Genomic DNA, 19,873 nt, shown 5'->3' with positions numbered 1-19,873 from the left:
AAAATTATTTCAATCTCTTGCATCATTTTGTACAAGGGGCGAATCTAGAATTTGGTCGAGGGGCAAAATTTTGAAAACACAGGTAAAATTTAAAAACAAAAAAACAGGCAAAAAGTAACCCTAAGTGTTCCCCCAATCAAACGAAATTAATACCACCGAAACCTTTTGGTTATTGCACTTATTGTTCCGAATTCGTAACGAAAGTAACAGAATATTTGTGCTCGGGATGGTTTTTTTTCAGGCAAATTTCGACCTTTTGACAGAATTTTTAAAAATCATTCAAAAATCATCGTTGTCTTGAGCTTAAATTTGAAAACATATTTCACCTGTGATTATTTTTCCTTAAGTTATGCGGGTTTAAAGATTGTCATTTTGGCCAATTTGGGACAATTCACGCGCGATATTTTTCGCGCTATTAACGCGTAAGCAGAGATTTAGTCCATCTTAGAAATCTTTCCAAATTGGTTGCAGCAAGCATTATTGCCATATATGATTTGTTACTAGGAGCGAAATCTATCACTTTTTACTTCAGATGGCACGTGGTGGGATGATTTTTACAAAAAAAACTCATTTTTTTTTATTTCATTCTTTATATTTAATTTTTTCATGTTACTACTGCTCCATAGACCTTGAAATGCAGTCGAAATAATCAGGGCTTCGCCCTGAAACGAGCAGTCTTGTTGATAGTTACTTTTAAACTTCATTAGCTTTTAAACTTAAACTGAGTTCAAGGCATTGGAGTGTTTTTGTTCTAGCTTACATCTGAACGTTTGAACTATAAAAATTTTCAAAAACAGTTTTCGTAACTGAAAAAGAATAGCTGGTTGCTGTGTAAGTAGCACGAAAGGTTCGAGCACATTTTTTTTCTGCATTTTGTTCTTTGTCATTGATGCGATGAGAGGATCTGAGCACTTATTCGATAGTGATAGTAAATTAGGAATAAGCGACAATAATTTTTTTAAATTTCATATGCGAAAAATGAATAGAAAAACAAATAAAAATAAAATAAACTCTAAGAATTTTTTTTAACGTTCCAATTTTTTGCAATTTTTTTTGCACAACAAATGTTTTTCTAAATAAAACTCGAAAAATTTCTGAAACTTAGTTTACTGGATTGAAAATAAGTTTTCAGGGTTTGAATAAAAATTTATATTTTTTGTAAGCCTGTGCGATCACGCTTCATCTGCTAGCACTTTGAGTTTTTAGATATTCGAATCATGCACGACTGAAAGCGTTTTAATATGATATTTCACTTGACTTATTCTGATTATAATTAGTGGTAAAAATTGATGTGGAAAATAAAAAAATTAACACACCAAAAGATAAATTTCCTCTCGATATTCAGTAGTCGGAAACAATCAACTACAAAGAAAATTTCCATTCCACAATAGTTTCAAATTAAAAACAGTTTCACTGGCTATCAGCCATTTTTATAACTTGTTTTATTTCAACCACTTGATAACATATGCTTTTTAACTGATTCGCATCTTTATTTCCTGTCTACCATTTCAGTTTTTCCTGAAGGCAGTTTCAAATTTCTGCTTAAGAATGAAAATAAATAAGTTTCCAGTTTTCCACGCGTTTTATTTTTTCTTTCAATAATTCATCAATTTTCCACTCTGAGCCAAGCTATGACGCACAGATGAAACAAATGGCAATTTTATTCGCTTTATTTACGGCATTTGTTTGTGAAAATATAACAAATGTGACTGTTTTTTCGCCCTAGGTTTTTCTTTTGATTAACTGAGTCTATGAATTTGTTTTTAAATCTTCTTTTTTAATTGATTTTTTTTAAACTGCGTAGATCGATTTGGGCTTTTTATTTTCTTCTATCTGACAAAAACTGTTTTCTAAATTTTTCACTCTTTAGAAACACATTTCTTTTATATACAATACTTTATAGAAATTGATCCTGCAAATAAAATCAGTTTTTTACAAAAAAAACTTGGATCTTGCTAACCATTTATCAAATTTTGCAAAAGGGGAGGAAATTCGTTAAAAGGTACAAAGTTCGTAGATGCATAACTGTTCAATTCTTTCTTAATAGGGGGAGCGGGGGGGGGGGTCGGAGCAAATTTGTTAAAAGGTACCAGAGGGGGGGAGGGGATAGTTAACACGATCTTATAACTTTTTGGATGGAAAGATAATAATAATTTTTACACCACAAAAGAAAAAATGAAGTAAATCTTAAAAAAGTTGCTCGAATCTAATTTTTTCCATATTTGTCATTTTTGACTTGCATTTATCCTTTGACTGATTTGAGTCACGCGATCGCATTTTGCGGTTATTAGAAAGTTACAAAAGAATCCAAAATGCAACAATTATCTCAGCCGATTCTTCCATATTTTGAAATATTTTCCTTGGATATAGAATTTTAATTCCATAATTATCAAAAAAGTACATCAATTACTTTAAAATTTGACCACATTTTACTTGATTCGGCTCAAATATCTCAGCGGAAATCATAAATTTCTCTTTGGTGTGAATAAATCTGACCTAGATTTTGAATCGTCTTTGGGTCGCTAATTTGTTCGTTTCGAACAGAAGAGGAGCTTTTATTATCTATTTGTACATGACATCGTAAATAACCAAGTAGGGCCCTAATCCGTTACAAAATGGGCAAACAGTCGTAAATGTCCTGCTTTCAAAAGCAGTCACGCCACGCTCACTCTGATTATTTCTACCAAAACATTTCGGGACTTTGCTATGGCAAGTGTAAACGTTTTGCAGACTTGGCATATTTGTTTTAATTAAAGGCAGCCAAATGCACGTTTTGCGCTTTTTAATATAAGCCGGTTTTCAGTTTTCTAACTATTTTTGGCAACAGTTTTGAAAAATTTCGAAGCGTGCATTTTTCAAAGGTGAGAAATTTTTGTTTTTAAATTTTAAAGCAAAAATAAACATTTTTTTGATTGGAACAAAAGATCAAATAAAATTCCAACAGTTTTTCAAACAAAAGATCTCATTTTTTAGTATAAATATAGTATAACTACAAACTATTTGTTGTGATAACAAAATCAATTTGGTTACAACTGCGGATCGCAACATTTTTGACATCTTCGAGAGTTGTTTTGCTCAAGACGATTTTTGTTTATTGGTTTCGTATTATTGTAATGTTTCAAACATTTCGCCAATATTTCGAGATAAGTGATTCTTTATCTGTGAGGGGGTTAATCCCTCTCCTCGTATTGATAACAACGACAAAGTGCAAACATCTGACCGAATGATTAACATCGGCGATTGCGACGCATTTGTTTAATTAATGCGGTAATTACTTCAACTTTATCAATACAAGCGAATAAATCATCAATGAAATTGAATAATGAACAAATAGTTTTCAGACGTTGTGCTGTTCTAGGGTTTTTCTACCTTTTTACATGTAAGGAAAAGCGACGTATTTTATATTTTTATCCCTGTGCAGTTTCAAAGAGTTCAAATTTCATCTATGAATATGTTTTCCTTCATTTTCACCTTGTTTTTTTTCTATTTCCCCAACAGCCCTTGAAGAAAGTGCTTTTAAAACTCGAGTTTTTTCCACTTATTACGTTTCATTCAAACATTTTTTTTGCTTTTCAGAATAGTATGTGACTAATTTCCACCGCGTACAAATTAACATTACTTGTGTTGCATGTTAGCAGGAGGAAATTCTTTTATTTTCATTTTACGACATTTTAGTTGTAAAAACTTCAAAAAAAGCAGAAAAACTAAGCTTTCTTAGCATAAAACCTTATAATTTATTACAAATTTTACAATATATTACTTCGTTCTATAATACAATGCAGTCCTCGTGTTCGTCGTCTTTCACACTGACTCCGAACCCGATGTTCTCGGGTTTTACGACTTCCAGTTCAATGAGCAGCAACGGAACCGACTCATCCTCCTCGCAACACTTCGGATCAGTCGGATCTGACTCTCGGAAACTCCTCGCGAATCACCACTCGAGTAAAGCACTCAAACCCATATCAGCTTTATCCGCGGGCTCGTCGCCTTTCGGGAGGTCATCGTCCGAGGGAGTCGGCAGGAGTCGTTCGGTAGCCCGAAGTTCGTTGACACCTTTGACCTTGAACCTGGATTTAAACAGTCGGCACAGCAGAGCCGAGACAATAGTCGGGAATGGAGCTAACGGACGGAGTGATTCTCTGTCTTCCGATTTCAATTCGGCTTCCCCGAATGCCAAATTGTTCACGCATCAGCCATATTCGTCATCTGAGCAGAGGCATAACTCGAACTACAAAAAGTAACCACCGCTGTAATCATCCTTGTACATGATAGTACATTGTTTGACGCCACTAAAAATAAACGGTTTTAGATAAATAATGGATATAAGTGTTGGTGTCCATACTGTTATTAATTTTTTAAATTTTTTTCTTTGAAAATCTCATTTTGGTTTAAAAAGTTATGTATGAAAAAATGGCTATAAAATATGAGCTTGCTTGCTTTGATTTAAACAGCTCCGTCCATTTTTTAAAAAAAAAAAAAACTTCAAGTCTTCATTTAGCATGGCCTTTTTTCGCAGAAATAAGCCAACTTATTTTGATCTTCTCTTAATTTAGCAGAGAAATTAAAAATCTATCTTGAAAAAGGCATAATGTTTGCATCGCCAGAACAAGATAAGCTTATTTTCATTTCACGTGATCAGTTGCGTCTGCAGGAGTTTTTCAAACCCAATAATGATCACAATTGACAAAAATTGCAACCGGAAAAAAATACACGATTTGGAAGAAAAAAATTGTGTTTCTGAGACTCGGTGAAAATTACGGAGAATGAATGGACTTTTTATCCCTGCTTAGATACTCCCCATTCGATAGGGACACCAAAAAGCCATTTGAGGAAGACGAGCAGAACTTATTGAGTGAGTCATCAAACAGACACCACCACCACCACCACCACCAACAGTCTTCGCCCCGTTCACCCCATTCACCGGCCCACCCCCACCACCCTGACCATCCATCTTCTCAACTACGTCTGCTCCCTTGCTCAACCCTCAGGTTTGCTTATGACTCGGGGTTTATTTATCTTTGTTGTTCCGACCATTTGTTCTGACCATTATTTTTGTTTTCCTCGCAAACTCAGGTAGCACAAACAAGCATCGGAAAGCATCGAGTGATATTTCATATTAAAGCCGTTTCAGTCGTGATTCGAAAGACCTTAAAAAATTCGGAGAAAAACCGGTTTGAAAACTTTGATTTTTGATTCAATTTCAAGCTAATAAGGTCAGTGTGCAGGCTTGCCATAGCCGTGAAAGCTTTCTTTTATTCAAGCAAAAATAACTTTTGGAATTTTTAGCGCCATTTTGGGTATAAAAAATTTGAAAAAACTCAAAAAAAAATCTGCAAAAAATAAAAAATGTTTTGGAGTTTTTAAATTTTTTTACGATTTTTCTTTCGTTTTTCTAGTTTTTTTCCTTCATCTTTTTTATCACACCACACAGAAAAAACGACACTAGTTTGACAAAATATATAATTTTTGTAGTCGGAATATTCTGTGCTATCTGCACAGTAACCGGCTATCCTTGTTCAATTTTTGGTTGTTTATCCGTTGTTCCTAAAATTATTTCTTGAAAATCTTACTTTATATCATCACAGAAACTCACGAGTACTTTTTGTACAGGATGTTAGGAGGCAATTATGCCAATCAGAGTCACTATCTTTTTTAGTACTTGAGCTACGGCATTCAAAATTTGACCAAGCATTAAAAATAGACTAAAAACCTTAACTTCCTTGTGATTTGCTATTAAGGGGACTATAAATTGCTGGGGACTATAAAAAAACTCCATTATGGATTCTTTTTTCAATATCATGACTTCAATTAAAAGTTTTAAATCAAAATCAAATAAACAAAAAAATCTTTTGAAAGCTTTTCAAGATTTTCATTTTTCGTGAACTGCAGATCGGAAACAAAATTTTGCCAGATTTTTTTTTAAATTTTTGGTAGATTTTTGCATTCCAAGCTGCAGTTTGAAACTGAGAACGTACGAAATATGCATTTCGAGTAAACATCTTGGTTTACAATTTTTGTCTTTTTCCATATTATTCTATTATAAAGAGATTTATTAGCGTTGAAAAAATTCACAGTTAAATTTTAAAAACTGATGACTAAACGCAAAAAATTTTAAATTTTCAGGTGCTCGCACAATTTCTGCATTAGTATTTTGTCTAGAGACTCTAAAATATTAAAACGACAAAATCAAGCTTTTAGTTTTCTATCAGAAATTTTTGTCTAAGAATTTTCATAAGAATCTTAGAAAAACTTATGTATCGATTCATAAAATGTTGCACATAATTTTTTTATAAGAAATTGAGTTTCATTATAACGGTTGGTTAGTTGTACTGAAATATTGAAATTAAAAGTTTTGAAAACAAAATAGATTATTATTTTTCCAACCATCAACGTTTTTGACAATAAAAAAAACAGTAGGTTCCGTTGACATTTTTTTGATCACACGGTTAGAGTCCGACTATTTGAAGATCCTTATTATACTTTTGTTTTTATTCAATGATTTCTGGTCGAGGAACGCTTGAAAAACTTTCGTTTATTACGTTAATTGACTGGCTGAAAAGTTTTTGTATCAATTTTGACAAAGTCTCCGTCTTTTTTTGGTTCTGGGTCAAGCTTTCAGTGGCTCAGCGCAAATATTTTTTGTGAGAAATTTGCTATTCAATTTGAGAAAATTGAAGTCTTTGATAAAAACATTTCTTAAACTTTCATTGATTTTTTAATTGTCCTCTGCAAGATCAATTGGAATTTTAGACTCTCACATAAAAAATGCGAATGCGAAAAAATTACTTAAAATTAGTGGATTAACTTTTTTAGCGATCCTTGGTCTTATATTTTCCAATCTGATCTTTGTTTGTTTCAATTTAAAGTACTTATTGTTCCGACCATTGAAAATTGAGAGGAACTTTGAGTTGTGGCGTGTTTTAATTTTTTTTTGTCTTCCATGCAAAATCAGGTACCACAAATAATCTTCGGAAATTTTGGAGTGATACATCATGTTCAAGCCGTTTCAGTGGTGATTCGAGTGGCTTTAAATCTTTTTTTGAAAGAGTTTTCTCAGTGTCGAGAAAAGCCGTTTGGAGTTTTTGATTTTTGTCTAGCTTCGTGCGAATAACATGAGCAAATAGGCTTAAAATAGCTTTTTTTCTTAATTTAAGCCGTGAAAACTTAGTTTTTTCGAGTCAAGTTTGTGTTTTGAGTTTTTTTGCGCCATTTTATGAATCAAAAACTTTCAAAAAATTTTATTTTCAAATTCAAAAAATTTCTGCAAGCATTGAAAAACATTTTGAAAATGTTTTTTTTTTTCATAATTGTTTACATTTTTTTAAGTTTTTTCTCTTCATTTTCCACAAAAAAAAACTCTTTTCCAATTTGCCTTTTTGATTATGACTGCCGAGTTCTAGAAGAAAGAAAAAAAAGGTTTTTTGTATTTTTTAAGATTATTGTCGGAACATTCTGTTCTACTCGCACATTAACCGGCTATCCTTGCTATTAAATGTTCACAGGTGCTGCTGTAGCTGCCGGTGTCGCTTCTATTGTGGATGTGGGGGGTTGTGTGACTGCTCTCCCAGAATGGGCCGGAAGATCAACTTCTGTCTGGGCACCATTCTCGCTCTCTTCACCATCCTAATACTGGTCAGTATAACCAAAAAGATGACTGTGAAATCATTTTCAAAAAGCGGTTAATGATATCGATGGGAATAATTTTAAGCATCCCACCTTAGAAGAATCGAGCGGTGGGCTAAACATTGCCATTTATTTTCGAAGAAGCATAATCTTACGTTTTTGTATTGATATACTTAACAAGGTGGGATATTTTAAACATCTTTAAAAGACCTTATTAAATTTCTACTTAATGAATAACAAGATATTAATTACGATTGTAACTAATATCTAAACTTTTAATTTTTGCGGGAAAAAAGCGTTAATTCCAAAAAAAGCAAGCCATACAATTCGTATATATGAGAATTGTATGACTAGCGTTTTTCATGGACAGAATTATGGGATTGTAAGACCAGCTTTATCGGTGTATGGAGGTCAACCGCAAAAGATCACAAAAAATCAGCGTTTCATCTGTTAATAGCGAACTTTTTGCCCCTTGATTAATAACTCTTATCAGGGGCGGATTTAGGGGCGGGGGCGGGGGGGGGGGGGCGGACGCTTCCCCCCCTCAGGGATTCGACCCCCTGCCGACCCAAAGGGTCCCCCCTTTGATACTTTTTAAGAAATCCATTTTTGGCCGACCGACCCTAAAAATTTTCTAAAGGCGCCTTCGGCGCCAATATATACTAATTTTGAGGGGGGAGCGCGCGCGGAAAAAACGCAATTTTTCGGTCAAAATTTTCCAAAAAGTGCCTAAAAACGCCTTTTTTGACCTGTTTTTTCAAAATTTTGCCTGCGGCGCAAAAAATTTTTAACCAAAATAGGGACAAAACCGTGCTTTGGGAGAGCTCGAAAAATCAATTTGGTCGACGACCTAAAAAAAAGGTCGTCAAAATTTTCGAAATTTTTTTGAAAATCCGCCCCCCCCCCCCCTCGAGAAAATCCTAGATCCGCCCCCTGACTCTTATTGAAATTTTTTCAGTTATTTTTTGATGATTTTGTTTTCAATTTGACAGACGAGTTTAAGACTCTCTTAATTTTTTTTTTGCAGGTTTTCGGCTCTTGTATCCTTGCTGCCGGAATCGTGCTTGTACTCCAATTGAAAATATCCTCTGAACCTTTTGGCCTGGGTTCGAAACTCGGCGCCCGCGAGGAAGGCGGCGACGAGCTGATTGTGATAGTCGAGAGTGTCGCGTGGCTGTGTGTTGCTGTCGGGGTGCTGTTGGCACTTGTCGGCTTTTCGGGATGCACGGGAAGTTTCGGCCGAGTGAAACGCGACTACAAAGTACTCGGGAAAGTGTTTCTGGTCACAGTTAGTGTAATATTACAGTTTTAATTACTATTGAATTCTCTTACTTTCTTTTTCAAGGTCCAAATATAGTAGCTTATCAGTTACAAATTAACGCATGTAAGTTTATGAATGAATTTTGGAGATTTCTTAAGAAATGTTATGTTACTTTTCATTTGTCTCGCAATAGTCTCTTTAGAAATGGGCTGCCCAAATTTTTGGGGTTTGAGGCACCTTCTTTTCTATGCAGTACGCGCAATTAAAAAACCACCAACTAGTTAATACCATGTTCAGCTTCAGATTCCGCATATGTTTTTCACGCAACAATCTTTCAAAAATGACGGTTTTCGAATCTTTTTCAATCAAGTTGAAAAATGAATTGAGTTCAAAAGTATTCAATTGTTCTGTTTGTGTTTCAGTTTATGTTTCTGGTGTTTTTGGTGCTGATGTCTACCCTCGCCACATCAATCTCTGCTATTCTACTTCAAGACTCAGTTAGTACGCATGTAGTACATACAAATACAAGTTGTTTTGAATTTGAAACAACTTGGTTCGGTTGTTTCCTATTATAGCTCCCCATCTAAGTATAAGTTAATAAAATGTAACTGCGATTCTTGTATTCATTGTTGGGGGGGGGGGGGGGGCTGGAGATTGTTTTTGGTTTTTGAAGTTGACGGTTTTTATTATTTTAAAAGGCAAGAATAAATCCAATTGTCGCAAACCTTAAAAAAATTAGTTTCGATTCATAAAATAGCCATTCACTCGAAAGTATTCAAAATCCAATAATTTAGCGCAATTGCATCTGCTCTGTAATTTCTAACAAGAAGAGCTGTCATGCTGAAGTGAAAGCTAATTTTTGCTTAGATGTTTGATTTATGAATGACACTTGGAATTTGAAAAGTTACTTTCAATCTATAAATTTATTGGTCGTAACTTGTACTCGATTCTAACTCTGACTGTAAATAATTGTTTGTTTCAGTTGAAGAGTAGACTGAGACAGGAACTAAAGGGTAGCATGGAGTCATACAGGGGAGAGAGGAGTGCACATCCCGCCAGCATATTCTGGAACCTCATACAGCTGAAGGTTATTATCACTCTATTTTCCAACCAGGAGAACTCAACGAGGCTTCATTCACTGCATATGCAAAAACATACATCCATTCTTGCAATCATAAACAGGCCAGATACCGTTGTTCTTACTTCTGTGTCAAAACTATCTAATTACATCTAGCTTCGACGTTTGATCCCATTCGGATGTTTACGCAAAGGCCCCCAAGTGCAATATAAAAAAATTTGTCTTTCCTGTCGGCTAATTTTTTTTTCACATCACAGGTAACATGGATGTCATGGCGCCATATTTCAAAACCATTTTGTTATTTCTGATGATCTAAAAACCATATACCTGAGTTTATTCACTTGCTAGTGACACAAGCAGTCACTTGGGTTTTTTGAACTCTGAGAATGGTCGGAACAATTAATCTCAAATTGTTCAAAAGCAGATCAGATCCCACCTAAATCAAGCATGTCTTACAAGCATGTCTTTTCTTACTTATGCTATAACTCACTGATAGTAATTAAATCCATTACGTGGTCTATATTTGCTCTGATAATCGATTACATCTAGACGGCATTTTAGTCAACAAAAACCCATTCTAATCAATTTTTACCCATGAAACTTCGGTGCGGGATTAAGATCTAGTTCGGTGCGGGATTAAATCCATTACGTGGTCTATATTTGCTCTGATAATCGATTACATCTAGACGACATTTAAGTCAACAAAAATCCATTCTAATCAATTTTGCCCATGAAACTTCGGCGTGGGATTAAGACCTTCTTCTTATTCAGCTGGACTGTTGTGGGTCTGAGTCGGCTGATGATTGGGGCAAGAGTGCCAACTGGCGTCGACTGAGTCAAAGTGAGAGTAACCAGTCATGGCCCTATGTGTGTTGTCGGTGGGAGGGGAGGGAGGAGGTCTCTTTTCACCAACTGGACACTGGAGGGGTGCCCAGACCGAGGTACACTGAGTGGGAGGAGTGTTATCAGTTAGACTCCACCCACCGACACAGATACATCAAGGTATACTACACACATAGCAAAACGGCTACCCCCCCCCCTCACCCCCAAACTGCAATAGTTTACTTCTTAAACGCATTATAAACTTGCGTATAAATTACTACTTAAACCAGCTGCAACATTTTACTATTTAAGTATTTTTGTACTTAAACGTTCGCTTACATTGTCCGAATATAATCCGACTAATTAGGCCATTTCAAACGATTTTGATCTTCAAACAACACCCTGTAAAACATCTCGCTACATCAAAAAAAGAGCCAACAGAACAAAAGTGAGAGAAGATTTGAGCCCCCCTTAAAAAAGTACTTAAGTGTGAACTTATGATATCTATTTATTAAAAAATCAGCAATCGTTTGTTTCTAGGGACAAATGAGTTGGTGGTTCAATATTCGAAGACTATCCAATTTGATCCCAAATTAGTCTAGTTTCGATCTACACGCTTAAAAAGAGGACTAATTTTTATTTAAAACAAACAAATATTTATCAAGCTTTTGAACCGTGTACTAAACAGTTACAGGAATAACTGAAATTCGGGGACTTCTTTTTGAAACATGTGGTTCCTGAAAGTTCATCGGTGACATAATCCATTTTTTACACCTTAAAACGGATTCGTAAATCCAATGGCAGAGAACTGCTAGAGATTCTTATCTTACTAAAAACTTCCTTTTTAATAAGTTTGTATTTCATCTGCCTGAAAACGATTTATTTATTTTACATTAAGAATTTTCAACTCAAAATGAATCGATTTTTTTTTTATTTGACAGGGCTGTGCAATAGCAGTTGAAGAGGTGGTGCTGGACAATCTAATTCCACTGTCCATAGTAGTGTCCTCTTTGGTCATAGCATGTCTACTCTGCATACTGATTGCAATTGTTCTCTGCAGACACCAAGACTACTACTCCGTCAACTTTTTAGACACGTGACACCCCCCCCCCCTCTACTTTTTCCTTTCTCCCCCTCTCCCCTCCTTACGTTACCGCTATACCTCACCCTTAAAAAATCGCCCTCCTCCTCTCCTACTCCGCTAGGAATTGAGACAGAGCCCCAGTATACTCATCAGAAACAAGTCACATTTTTGAAAATAAATACATCCTTTTGTTTGTAAAAATGGCTATTCTAAAATTCATTCAATTTCGTGTTATCATTCGATAGTATGTTAGTATTGCTGATGTTTTCCATTGCGAAGCGGCACAGAACTTCGTCAATTATTCATTATATAATTGAAACACCTAATTTTCGATATTCGCGTAAATATGAAATTGACTTATAACTTCAAAACATGCATTTAAAGTGATAAAACGCACGTTTTTCATATATCTAAGAATTTTTTCGAGTAAAATATTAGGCTCTTTTTCCTTTTCCCCCCACCTGCAAATTTTTTTATTTGAAGTAACTGTTCACTTTGTCCGATTGTCGTGAAAATTGATATGCAGACTAATTAGGCCATCACAAACATATTTGGTCAGCATAATTAACCTTGTAAAACCATTCGTTAGACCATAAAATTCATGTTTGAGTGAGGTGGGGGGAAAGGAAAAAGAGCCAAATATTAACTACCATATATGAGGTTCGCAGCTTCGCAATACGCTCGTTTGTTATCAATCCAGATTTTATTTTGTTTTACTGTACATTTTTGTCAAAAAATAATTGAAATTTATTATTTCCTAAATGAATTTAAACAATTAATATATTTTTCTGTCACTTCAGCCATATTGCTCTTCCAGAGAGGTTCGATGAATAGGGTTCACAATGTACAATTGTAGTGCGTCTGAGAAAACTCTGTAAAAAATTTTTTTACACCAGTAAAAAACAGGAACTCAAGCTAATTTGTCGCTTTTTTGGTTCGCTCTTAGCACCAAAATCACAATTCCGTAACAAATTTAGATTCCAACACTGTCTTCACCTTTTCTACATTTGTCATATCGATAATTGGTATTTTCAATCGGAAATCAGAAAATATTAGGGCAGAGTCAGGGATCTGAAACGACCACTCAGTTCTGAGCATTTCCTATAACCTATTCGAATTCACAATTACACTGTCAAAAGTTGAATCATCAAATTTCGTTTTGAAGCACCTTAAAAAACCGACCATTTGGCTTCAACAAAAGTTGAATCATTTACTTTTTTTGACACCCAAAAAAAACCCACATTTGCCTTCAGTTGTAGAGACAAACATTAAAAGCGGAAAAAAACTTGCCAAGGTTATTTCTACTTTCAATAAAAATTACCCTTCTCAGCTCTTCCTTGGATTCACTTAAATCAAGGTCCTCCAGGTGAAGTTAGTTTGTAGTGCTCTTCAGCAGCATGCCCCATACGAAAAGAAAACTGTTGGTAACTATAAAGCAAAAAAGGTGCTAAAATTGGAATAGTTTGATTCAGAATACAAACAAGAATCGAAAAAGAAACAAAATTCTTTTTCATTTTATTGCAACCAGAAGTCATATAATAACTGGCGAAACTACCGAATCTGCCGTGGTTGATAAGCCAAACATTTGGAGATAAGCAGGAAAACATTCGCAATTTTGTGACTCACTTTTCTACACTGTTCAGGAAAAATTGAAATCTATAAACCAGGTGCGCGATTCTGATTACAATAATTCAAAAATAACGGCACTACGTAACTCCTTCAGTGAAATGCTGACCCAAGATTTTACAATTGCTAATCTTTTCAACTTCAGATAAGGTAAAATCAACATGCAATCAATATTCAAGTACTTGCTGAAAAGTTTAACTGATTAAGTGCTCTTCGAGTAAATTTTTATGTTTTGTTTCAAACAAGATTAACTGTTCCTCGAGTAAATTTTTGTTTCTTGTTTAACTCACTGGTTTTTTATAATGCTTGTTTTGCCGATGTGTTCATTTCCGTTTTCATCTGCAATTAATCCTCAAATTATCAGTTTTTTATCCTTAGTGAATAAATTAGGTCAACTTTTTGTCTCTAACCACCACCGTTTAAATTTAAATTTACCTGCAAAAAACAAATAGCAGTTTATACCATAGTTTTGTCAAATCCCGGCCTGGTTGCTGCTGCAAGGCTGACGGAGAATATTTCTCAAGTGCTCTTCAAAAAATTTTGCAGTTTTCTTTTTTTGCTGCGATTCAGTCTGCTCCTGCCAAGTTTTTGTTCTGATGGGATAGGATAACATGCATTGCAGGTGACTTGTTCTTACTTCATAATCTCTTTCATTTCTGAGTTTTAACTCTTAGTAATTCTCGAACTAATTTTTTGCATTTCATTTTTGATCCAACTTTTTTTCCAAGCTTCACCCTAGTCGATCAAGGGAGGTTATCTTGCAAGATCTTGCAAGATTCTTGCAAAAGAGGGTTATCTTGCAAGATCTTGCAAGATGGAGGTTATCTTGCAAGATCTTGCAAGATGGAGGTTATCTTGCAAGAATCTTGAAAGAATCTTGCAAGATAACCATCCCAAAATTTCTGTCGAAAAACACAAAATAAATAACAGAAATTAGGTGTAAGATCAAAAAAATTGTTTCTAGAACGAGAATCCAAAACTTTAAATAAATGCTTAACGAATAAAATTAGACAAAAATCATGCGTTAAAAAGTAGTCGCATATTTGTTGTTAATTTATTCAATGAGGTTAAAAGTATCAACCAATCAAATCTTTTTAATTTATTCGCAATTATTGCGGCTACTGGTTTGCGAAAATTGAAGGATTATTGGCCAAAACATTTTTGTGACGAATTGCTTTAATTAGTTCAAACCGGGGATATTTAGTTTTTTCGACTATCGATTTCTAGTTTTGACAGTGGAATTTACTTTTTTGATTTCCAGAGAATAAAAACTTTACTTATTGATCCAGTTTTCTCAAGTCGTGTTCATGTTATCAAAAAAGCGCCCATCATAAATTGTTCTAGAAATTTAAAGAGCTTAAAGGGCTTCTATTTTTTTCTTTGAGTTTTGAAAGTTGAGATTTTTCAACAACGTCAGTGTTATTTTTTAATGTTTACTTGCGTTTATTACTCCTTTGCAATCTTCGATTGGCTATGTTCTAGGAAAGTGAAGCTTTCATCACAAACGACTTCTTCTCAAATGCGTTTTTCCTATTTTGAGAGATTAAGGTATAAGTAGTCGATCAAAACTTGAAGATAGCCGCCTATCACAAAAAAAAAGTTTTAAAAAAAGAAGCTTTCTGGGGGCAACCGCCTAGCGGGCTGTGTGTATGTATGCGTAGCTAAGATTGCTTCCTTCTTCCACGAACGCTACTTGGTTGTCTTCGCGTGTAAAGCTGTTTTTGCCCAAAAAAATTGTATCTTTAAAGATCTTGCAAAAAAAGGTTATCTTTAAAGGAGGTTATCTTGCAAGATCTTGCAAGAATCTTGCAAGATCTTTTAAAGAGATGCATCCTCTTTAAAAGAATCTTGCAAGATTCTTGCAAGATCTTGCAAGATAACCTCCCTTGATCGACTAGGGCACTGCCTTAAAAAAGTGATGTACACTTAAAAATTAAAGATTATAATAGAACTTTATAATTTCTCTTATTTCTTAGTTTTAACTCTTAGTAATTCTCGAACTAATTTTTTTATTTCATTTTTGTTCCAACTTTTTTTGCAAGCTTACTCCCTTTTTTCCATTAAAAAGACAAATCACCTGAGACAACTTTAAGAGTTTTGAGGTTTATGGGTGCCTGAAACTGCCCTTATACTATTTTAGGATAATTATCCCGCGCGAATACTTCAACATGAAGTGGTAGCGGCAAAAAATAATTTGTCAAGGAAATCATTCCAAATTCAATTGAGGCAAACATATTCAACCAAATGTCGACCAGCGCTAGATTTATCAATTTGAATGTAATTTTAAATAAAGCTTCTTTCAGACATTTTCAAAAGCCGTTTTTTTCAGACCCTTTAAAGGGCTGTCGGAACAATCACTACTTAGCCTTGAAACAAGTACTACTGTAATTATATACTTTCAGAATGCTTAAACTTTTACAGAGACTTTATTACATTCTTCTTGAAATGTAGATAACTAATTTTTTTTTTGAAATCAATCAATTATCTATTTGGTTCATTTTTTCAACATTTTGTTTCGTTTAGGTCCACGTTTTACATTACTAGCAGAGTTTGCACATAGCTAGCCAATTTCTCTTCATTGTAGAACATCCATAAATTTTTCTCTAGGGTAAGAAATCATGGTCTGAGCCAAGACTCCTCCACTTGGTCCTTGTGCCTCGGAAGCAAACACTGGAAGCACGGAGCACGGCAAAAGACAGCCGCACTTCACCCAGTTCATAGTTTTACTATAGGGTTTTTCCCATTTGGTAGATAATGCTTCTCCTATTCTCCGAAGGAAATTTGCAATTTCTGGAGCGAGCATCCCATCAACAGACACGACAAGAGGAGTGAAAGACATATGTCTTTCCTGACACGCGTCTGAAAATTTTTTCTTTTTCTCAACCTCTGCTGAGTGCAAAACACTCATGGGGCTTCTGTTCTGATAGGAGAAGGCGTTGGTTCAGCGACACGAATATCAAAAGACGCTCCTCCCTGTCTAACATAAACTCCACGACAAAAAAATCGGCAATTATTGCGGGTGTCTCCTTCTGCAATCATTGCGGGGTTGTATTCTCTAATAACAGGCTTTCTCAGTACATCCTTCCTAACTAAAGAAGCTAAGTCGCCTACAGCGTCCCTAATCTCATTGTGGACCCACATCTCAAGTTAAGAGACCACCTTTTTTGCACGCTAACGCATGCCGTAGGGTGAATGGTGACTTGCAACCATCACAAAAAGCTGGCGCAGCGTTGAAGTTTTTGTTATACCGGACACTCAAAGCATCCCGAAACTCCACTTCCGAAAGATCAAAGTTTTCTGCAGCAATCGGTAAAGCTGTCAGCCGGGCAGACAAGCTTTCTTCATTGATTCTTTTTACTGCGCGAACTTGGTCTGCTGGTAGCTCATTCAATAACTCCCCCAACAACTCTTCATGTTTTTCTTCCATTAATCGATGATGTTTTTTCCGCGATCGAGGCATTTGCTTTCTGTGGTCTTCATGGGAAAAACCGTGCTGATCAACAATAGCATCATAAAGAACCGTAACTGCTTCACGTTACGTGTTGTAAGACTCATCAGCGAAACTGGTTGGGTTAGACACTCCAAGACCACCTTTTCTTGCTGGCAAACAAAAGAGACGTCTCTCCAGTGATGAAATCGACGAAGTTCCAAGTATCGCAGGTAAGAGTTTCTCCATCAGAAGGTTCTCTAGCGGTTGAAAAACCTGAATAGAACCAACCAAAACACGATGGGAAAATTCCATTCCGCTTGTAGGGACTTAGTCAGTCCTGATAAAGCACATTGTGGCTCTGTTTTTGCCACAAAAGAAAGTTTCTCAATTTTGTCTACCCATTCAAGTTCTTTCTTTTTCAGGTAGATGTCCTTCTTATTTCCGTCTCCAATGAAACCGCCCAAAAACCTCTTCCCTTCCACTATAGTAATCAAGTTTTTGTCAAATATGTGATGCGCTTCTTCAGCATTTTGTTTATCGACAATTAGAAAAGTTTTGGAAGGCTCTGGAAAGTTACCGAAGGCGGGACCTTACTCAATCAAGTTTTTGAGCAACATCTCCAATTTCTTGAGTTTTGCTATGGCCGCAGAATCATCAGCATACCAACTTTGTAACACATTGTTCGGATCCTTTAAATTCCGAATCAGGGGAAGAAGTGAAACACCATAGAAGAACATTGCCAGTGGGTCTCCCTGTGTTGTTCCTTCCCTACTGTATATCACTTCATCGGCGCCAGCAACGAAAAGCGACGCGAAGCCTCTATAAAAATTGAAGAGAAATCTAGAACATCTAGGCCACAATATTCGAATATTCCACAACGCTGTTTCACGATAGAGCGAGTTGAAAGCATTTGATGCATCCATCAACAGCATGCCACAGCCTTCTTCCTTTGTGTCATCAAAAACATCAGAGAGCGCATGAATTGCACCTTCAACGCCAGCTTTCAGCCCACAAGCTAACTGATCAGTCGAACATGTTTCTTCAAGGTCAATTTTGTGAACTCAGCCTCACTTTTGCAAATTATTCTCCGTAGACACTCGCCTATGCCAATAAGTCGCACGCCAGGACATTTATCAAGCGCAACCAATCTTCCAGAAACCAGTGCTCGCACTTTCGACCATGGTAAGATTTGATTGCACATTTTTGTGTCGAGAGTTGCAACTTCGTCTCTCAAGTGTGAACTGTCAGCCCCATGACGTAATAAAACCGTCTGCCAATGCTCAGAATCTGTCCCCGAAGCTCCCGAACTGCCCTGCAAAGAACGTGTCGTCTTTTCAATGGAAGCAGAACTGATTATAACATCTTCAAAGTCGGGTAAAACTGGCACTTGCAATCGCGAAGAGAGATGTGACTTGTGTGGCTCTGGATGCTTTGACTTCAAAGTCTCTAAAACGGTCACACCTTTCTTCACCTCTTGCATCGGATCAACCCTAACCCTAGCCCTAACCCTAACCCTAACCTTAACCCCGCTTGCTCTCTCCGAGAGCCACCGCATAGCACTTCTCACTTTGCCTTTCATCATTATTGAAGCAAACGCTTTCGAGACATGTTTGTCGTCCAAATTATCTTGATTTATTTGTTTCTTTTTTCCACATCTCACTGCTTCCGCGAACAACTTGTCAAATTTGTTTTCCTTCCAGTCTTCAATGCGCCATCCAATAAGTGTTCGAATGTCTTTTGCTGCTTTGATCATTAGATCTCTTTGTAACAAAACCCGACTCATCACCAGAACTCTTTCTGAAGTGGAATCAGCAGTGGTAGAAAGAAGCTTCAGTTCATGTGTCAGTAGGTCCACGTACTTCCTACCAATGTTACCATTAGACAAAATTTTTAGTCTTTTTGGCAACCGTACACTTTTCACCCATCTTTCAGTCCAAATCGAACGATCAAGACAAGTTGATTTGTCAAGTGACGCACCGAATGCTTCCAACATTATGTCTTCGTCATGGCTTTCAAGATTCGGATCAGTTTCTGGTAGCACATCTTCTATTTGCAGATCTTGCATGGCTTGAGTTAATCCTGTGCGGCCATTGCTTGTCGGCGTAACATTAACGCGGTCATTGTTATCTTGTGATATTAACAAGTCTTCCACTTCAAACCCGCTGGTATTTGAAACACTAAGTTGAGAATCAGAATTTTACCTCAGATAACTAGGCGGTTTGATAATTCTCTGAGTCCGCCTCATGATATCACGAGCGTTCCTCCAACCAAACTCGAACTCTTCTCGAGCACGGGCCACTCTGCTCCAGAAACAAGCTTCTCTCCAAACACGAGTTCCAAGCACCGGCTCTGTACCAAACGCACATGAGCTCCAAGCACCGGCTCTGCATCCAACACGAGCACCAATCCACAAATAAGCTGTACTCCAAACACGAGCTCTGATCCAAATACGAGCACTGCTTGAGATAAAATGTCCGCTCAGTTGTCGATGTTGCAGTGGTTGTTGTTTTTTCTTGCATAACAAGACACGTGCAATATTCATGTTTTCAACATAAAAACGGAGCACTAAAATACTCTACTTGGCTCTTATTCTTTCCCCCAACCTGCAAATTTTACAAATTAAATTTATCAAAAATTTTGACGGGCTGACTTATCAGCTGATGTCAAACATACTTGGTCTGATTTCTGAACTTTGCGAGGCATCTCGTTACATCATGAAATTGATGCTCATTTGAACAGGGGAAAAATATTCTTCGAATCTCATATTAATGAGTACATAGACGAAAGTTAGTGATGGTTATAATAAAAACAAATAGCAAACAGGACCACCTCAATACCTAATTGGTTTGAGCGGTACACCCCGGGCAACCGTTGTGACTAAAATTTGCCAGTTACGAACCGACGCAGCTCGGACATAGCGCTACGACCTGCGCGACTTAGCAAGCAATT

At 36.2% G+C, this 19,873-nt stretch overlaps 1 protein-coding gene across 1 annotated transcript; it reads left to right on the top strand.

The window, feature by feature from the left end:
• The first annotated feature begins 3,485 nt into the window (after positions 1–3,485).
• Positions 3,486–12,185, top strand: LOC134842463 (uncharacterized). The gene is made up of 8 exons (XM_063858814.1): positions 3,486–4,237; positions 4,791–4,988; positions 7,503–7,632; positions 8,651–8,911; positions 9,307–9,381; positions 9,867–9,971; positions 10,734–10,964; positions 11,726–12,185. The coding sequence occupies exons 1-8, from the start codon at positions 3,777–3,779 to the stop codon at positions 11,882–11,884; spliced, it is 1,620 nt and encodes a 539-aa protein (XP_063714884.1). The 5' UTR covers positions 3,486–3,776; the 3' UTR covers positions 11,885–12,185.
• Positions 12,186–19,873: the final 7,688 nt, after the last annotated feature.

Source organism: Symsagittifera roscoffensis, chromosome 3 (assembly GCF_963678635.1).
Source record: "Symsagittifera roscoffensis chromosome 3, txSymRosc1.1, whole genome shotgun sequence".
Taxonomy (NCBI): domain Eukaryota; kingdom Metazoa; phylum Xenacoelomorpha; order Acoela; family Convolutidae; genus Symsagittifera; species Symsagittifera roscoffensis.
Note: the sequence above shows the minus strand (reverse complement) of the source record. Positions and strands in the feature narration are given on the sequence as shown.

Excerpts from the sequence above, each read along its gene's own strand:
- LOC134842463 (XM_063858814.1), top strand. The coding sequence starts at position 3,777 with ATGCAGTCCTCGTGTTCGTCGTCTTTCACACTGACTCCGAACCCGATG. Across the intron at positions 7,633-8,650 it reads TCTTCACCATCCTAATACTG|GTTTTCGGCTCTTGTATCCT; the intron begins GTCAGTATAACC and ends TTTTTTTTGCAG. Across the intron at positions 9,972-10,733 it reads GGAACCTCATACAGCTGAAG|CTGGACTGTTGTGGGTCTGA; the intron begins GTTATTATCACT and ends CTTCTTATTCAG.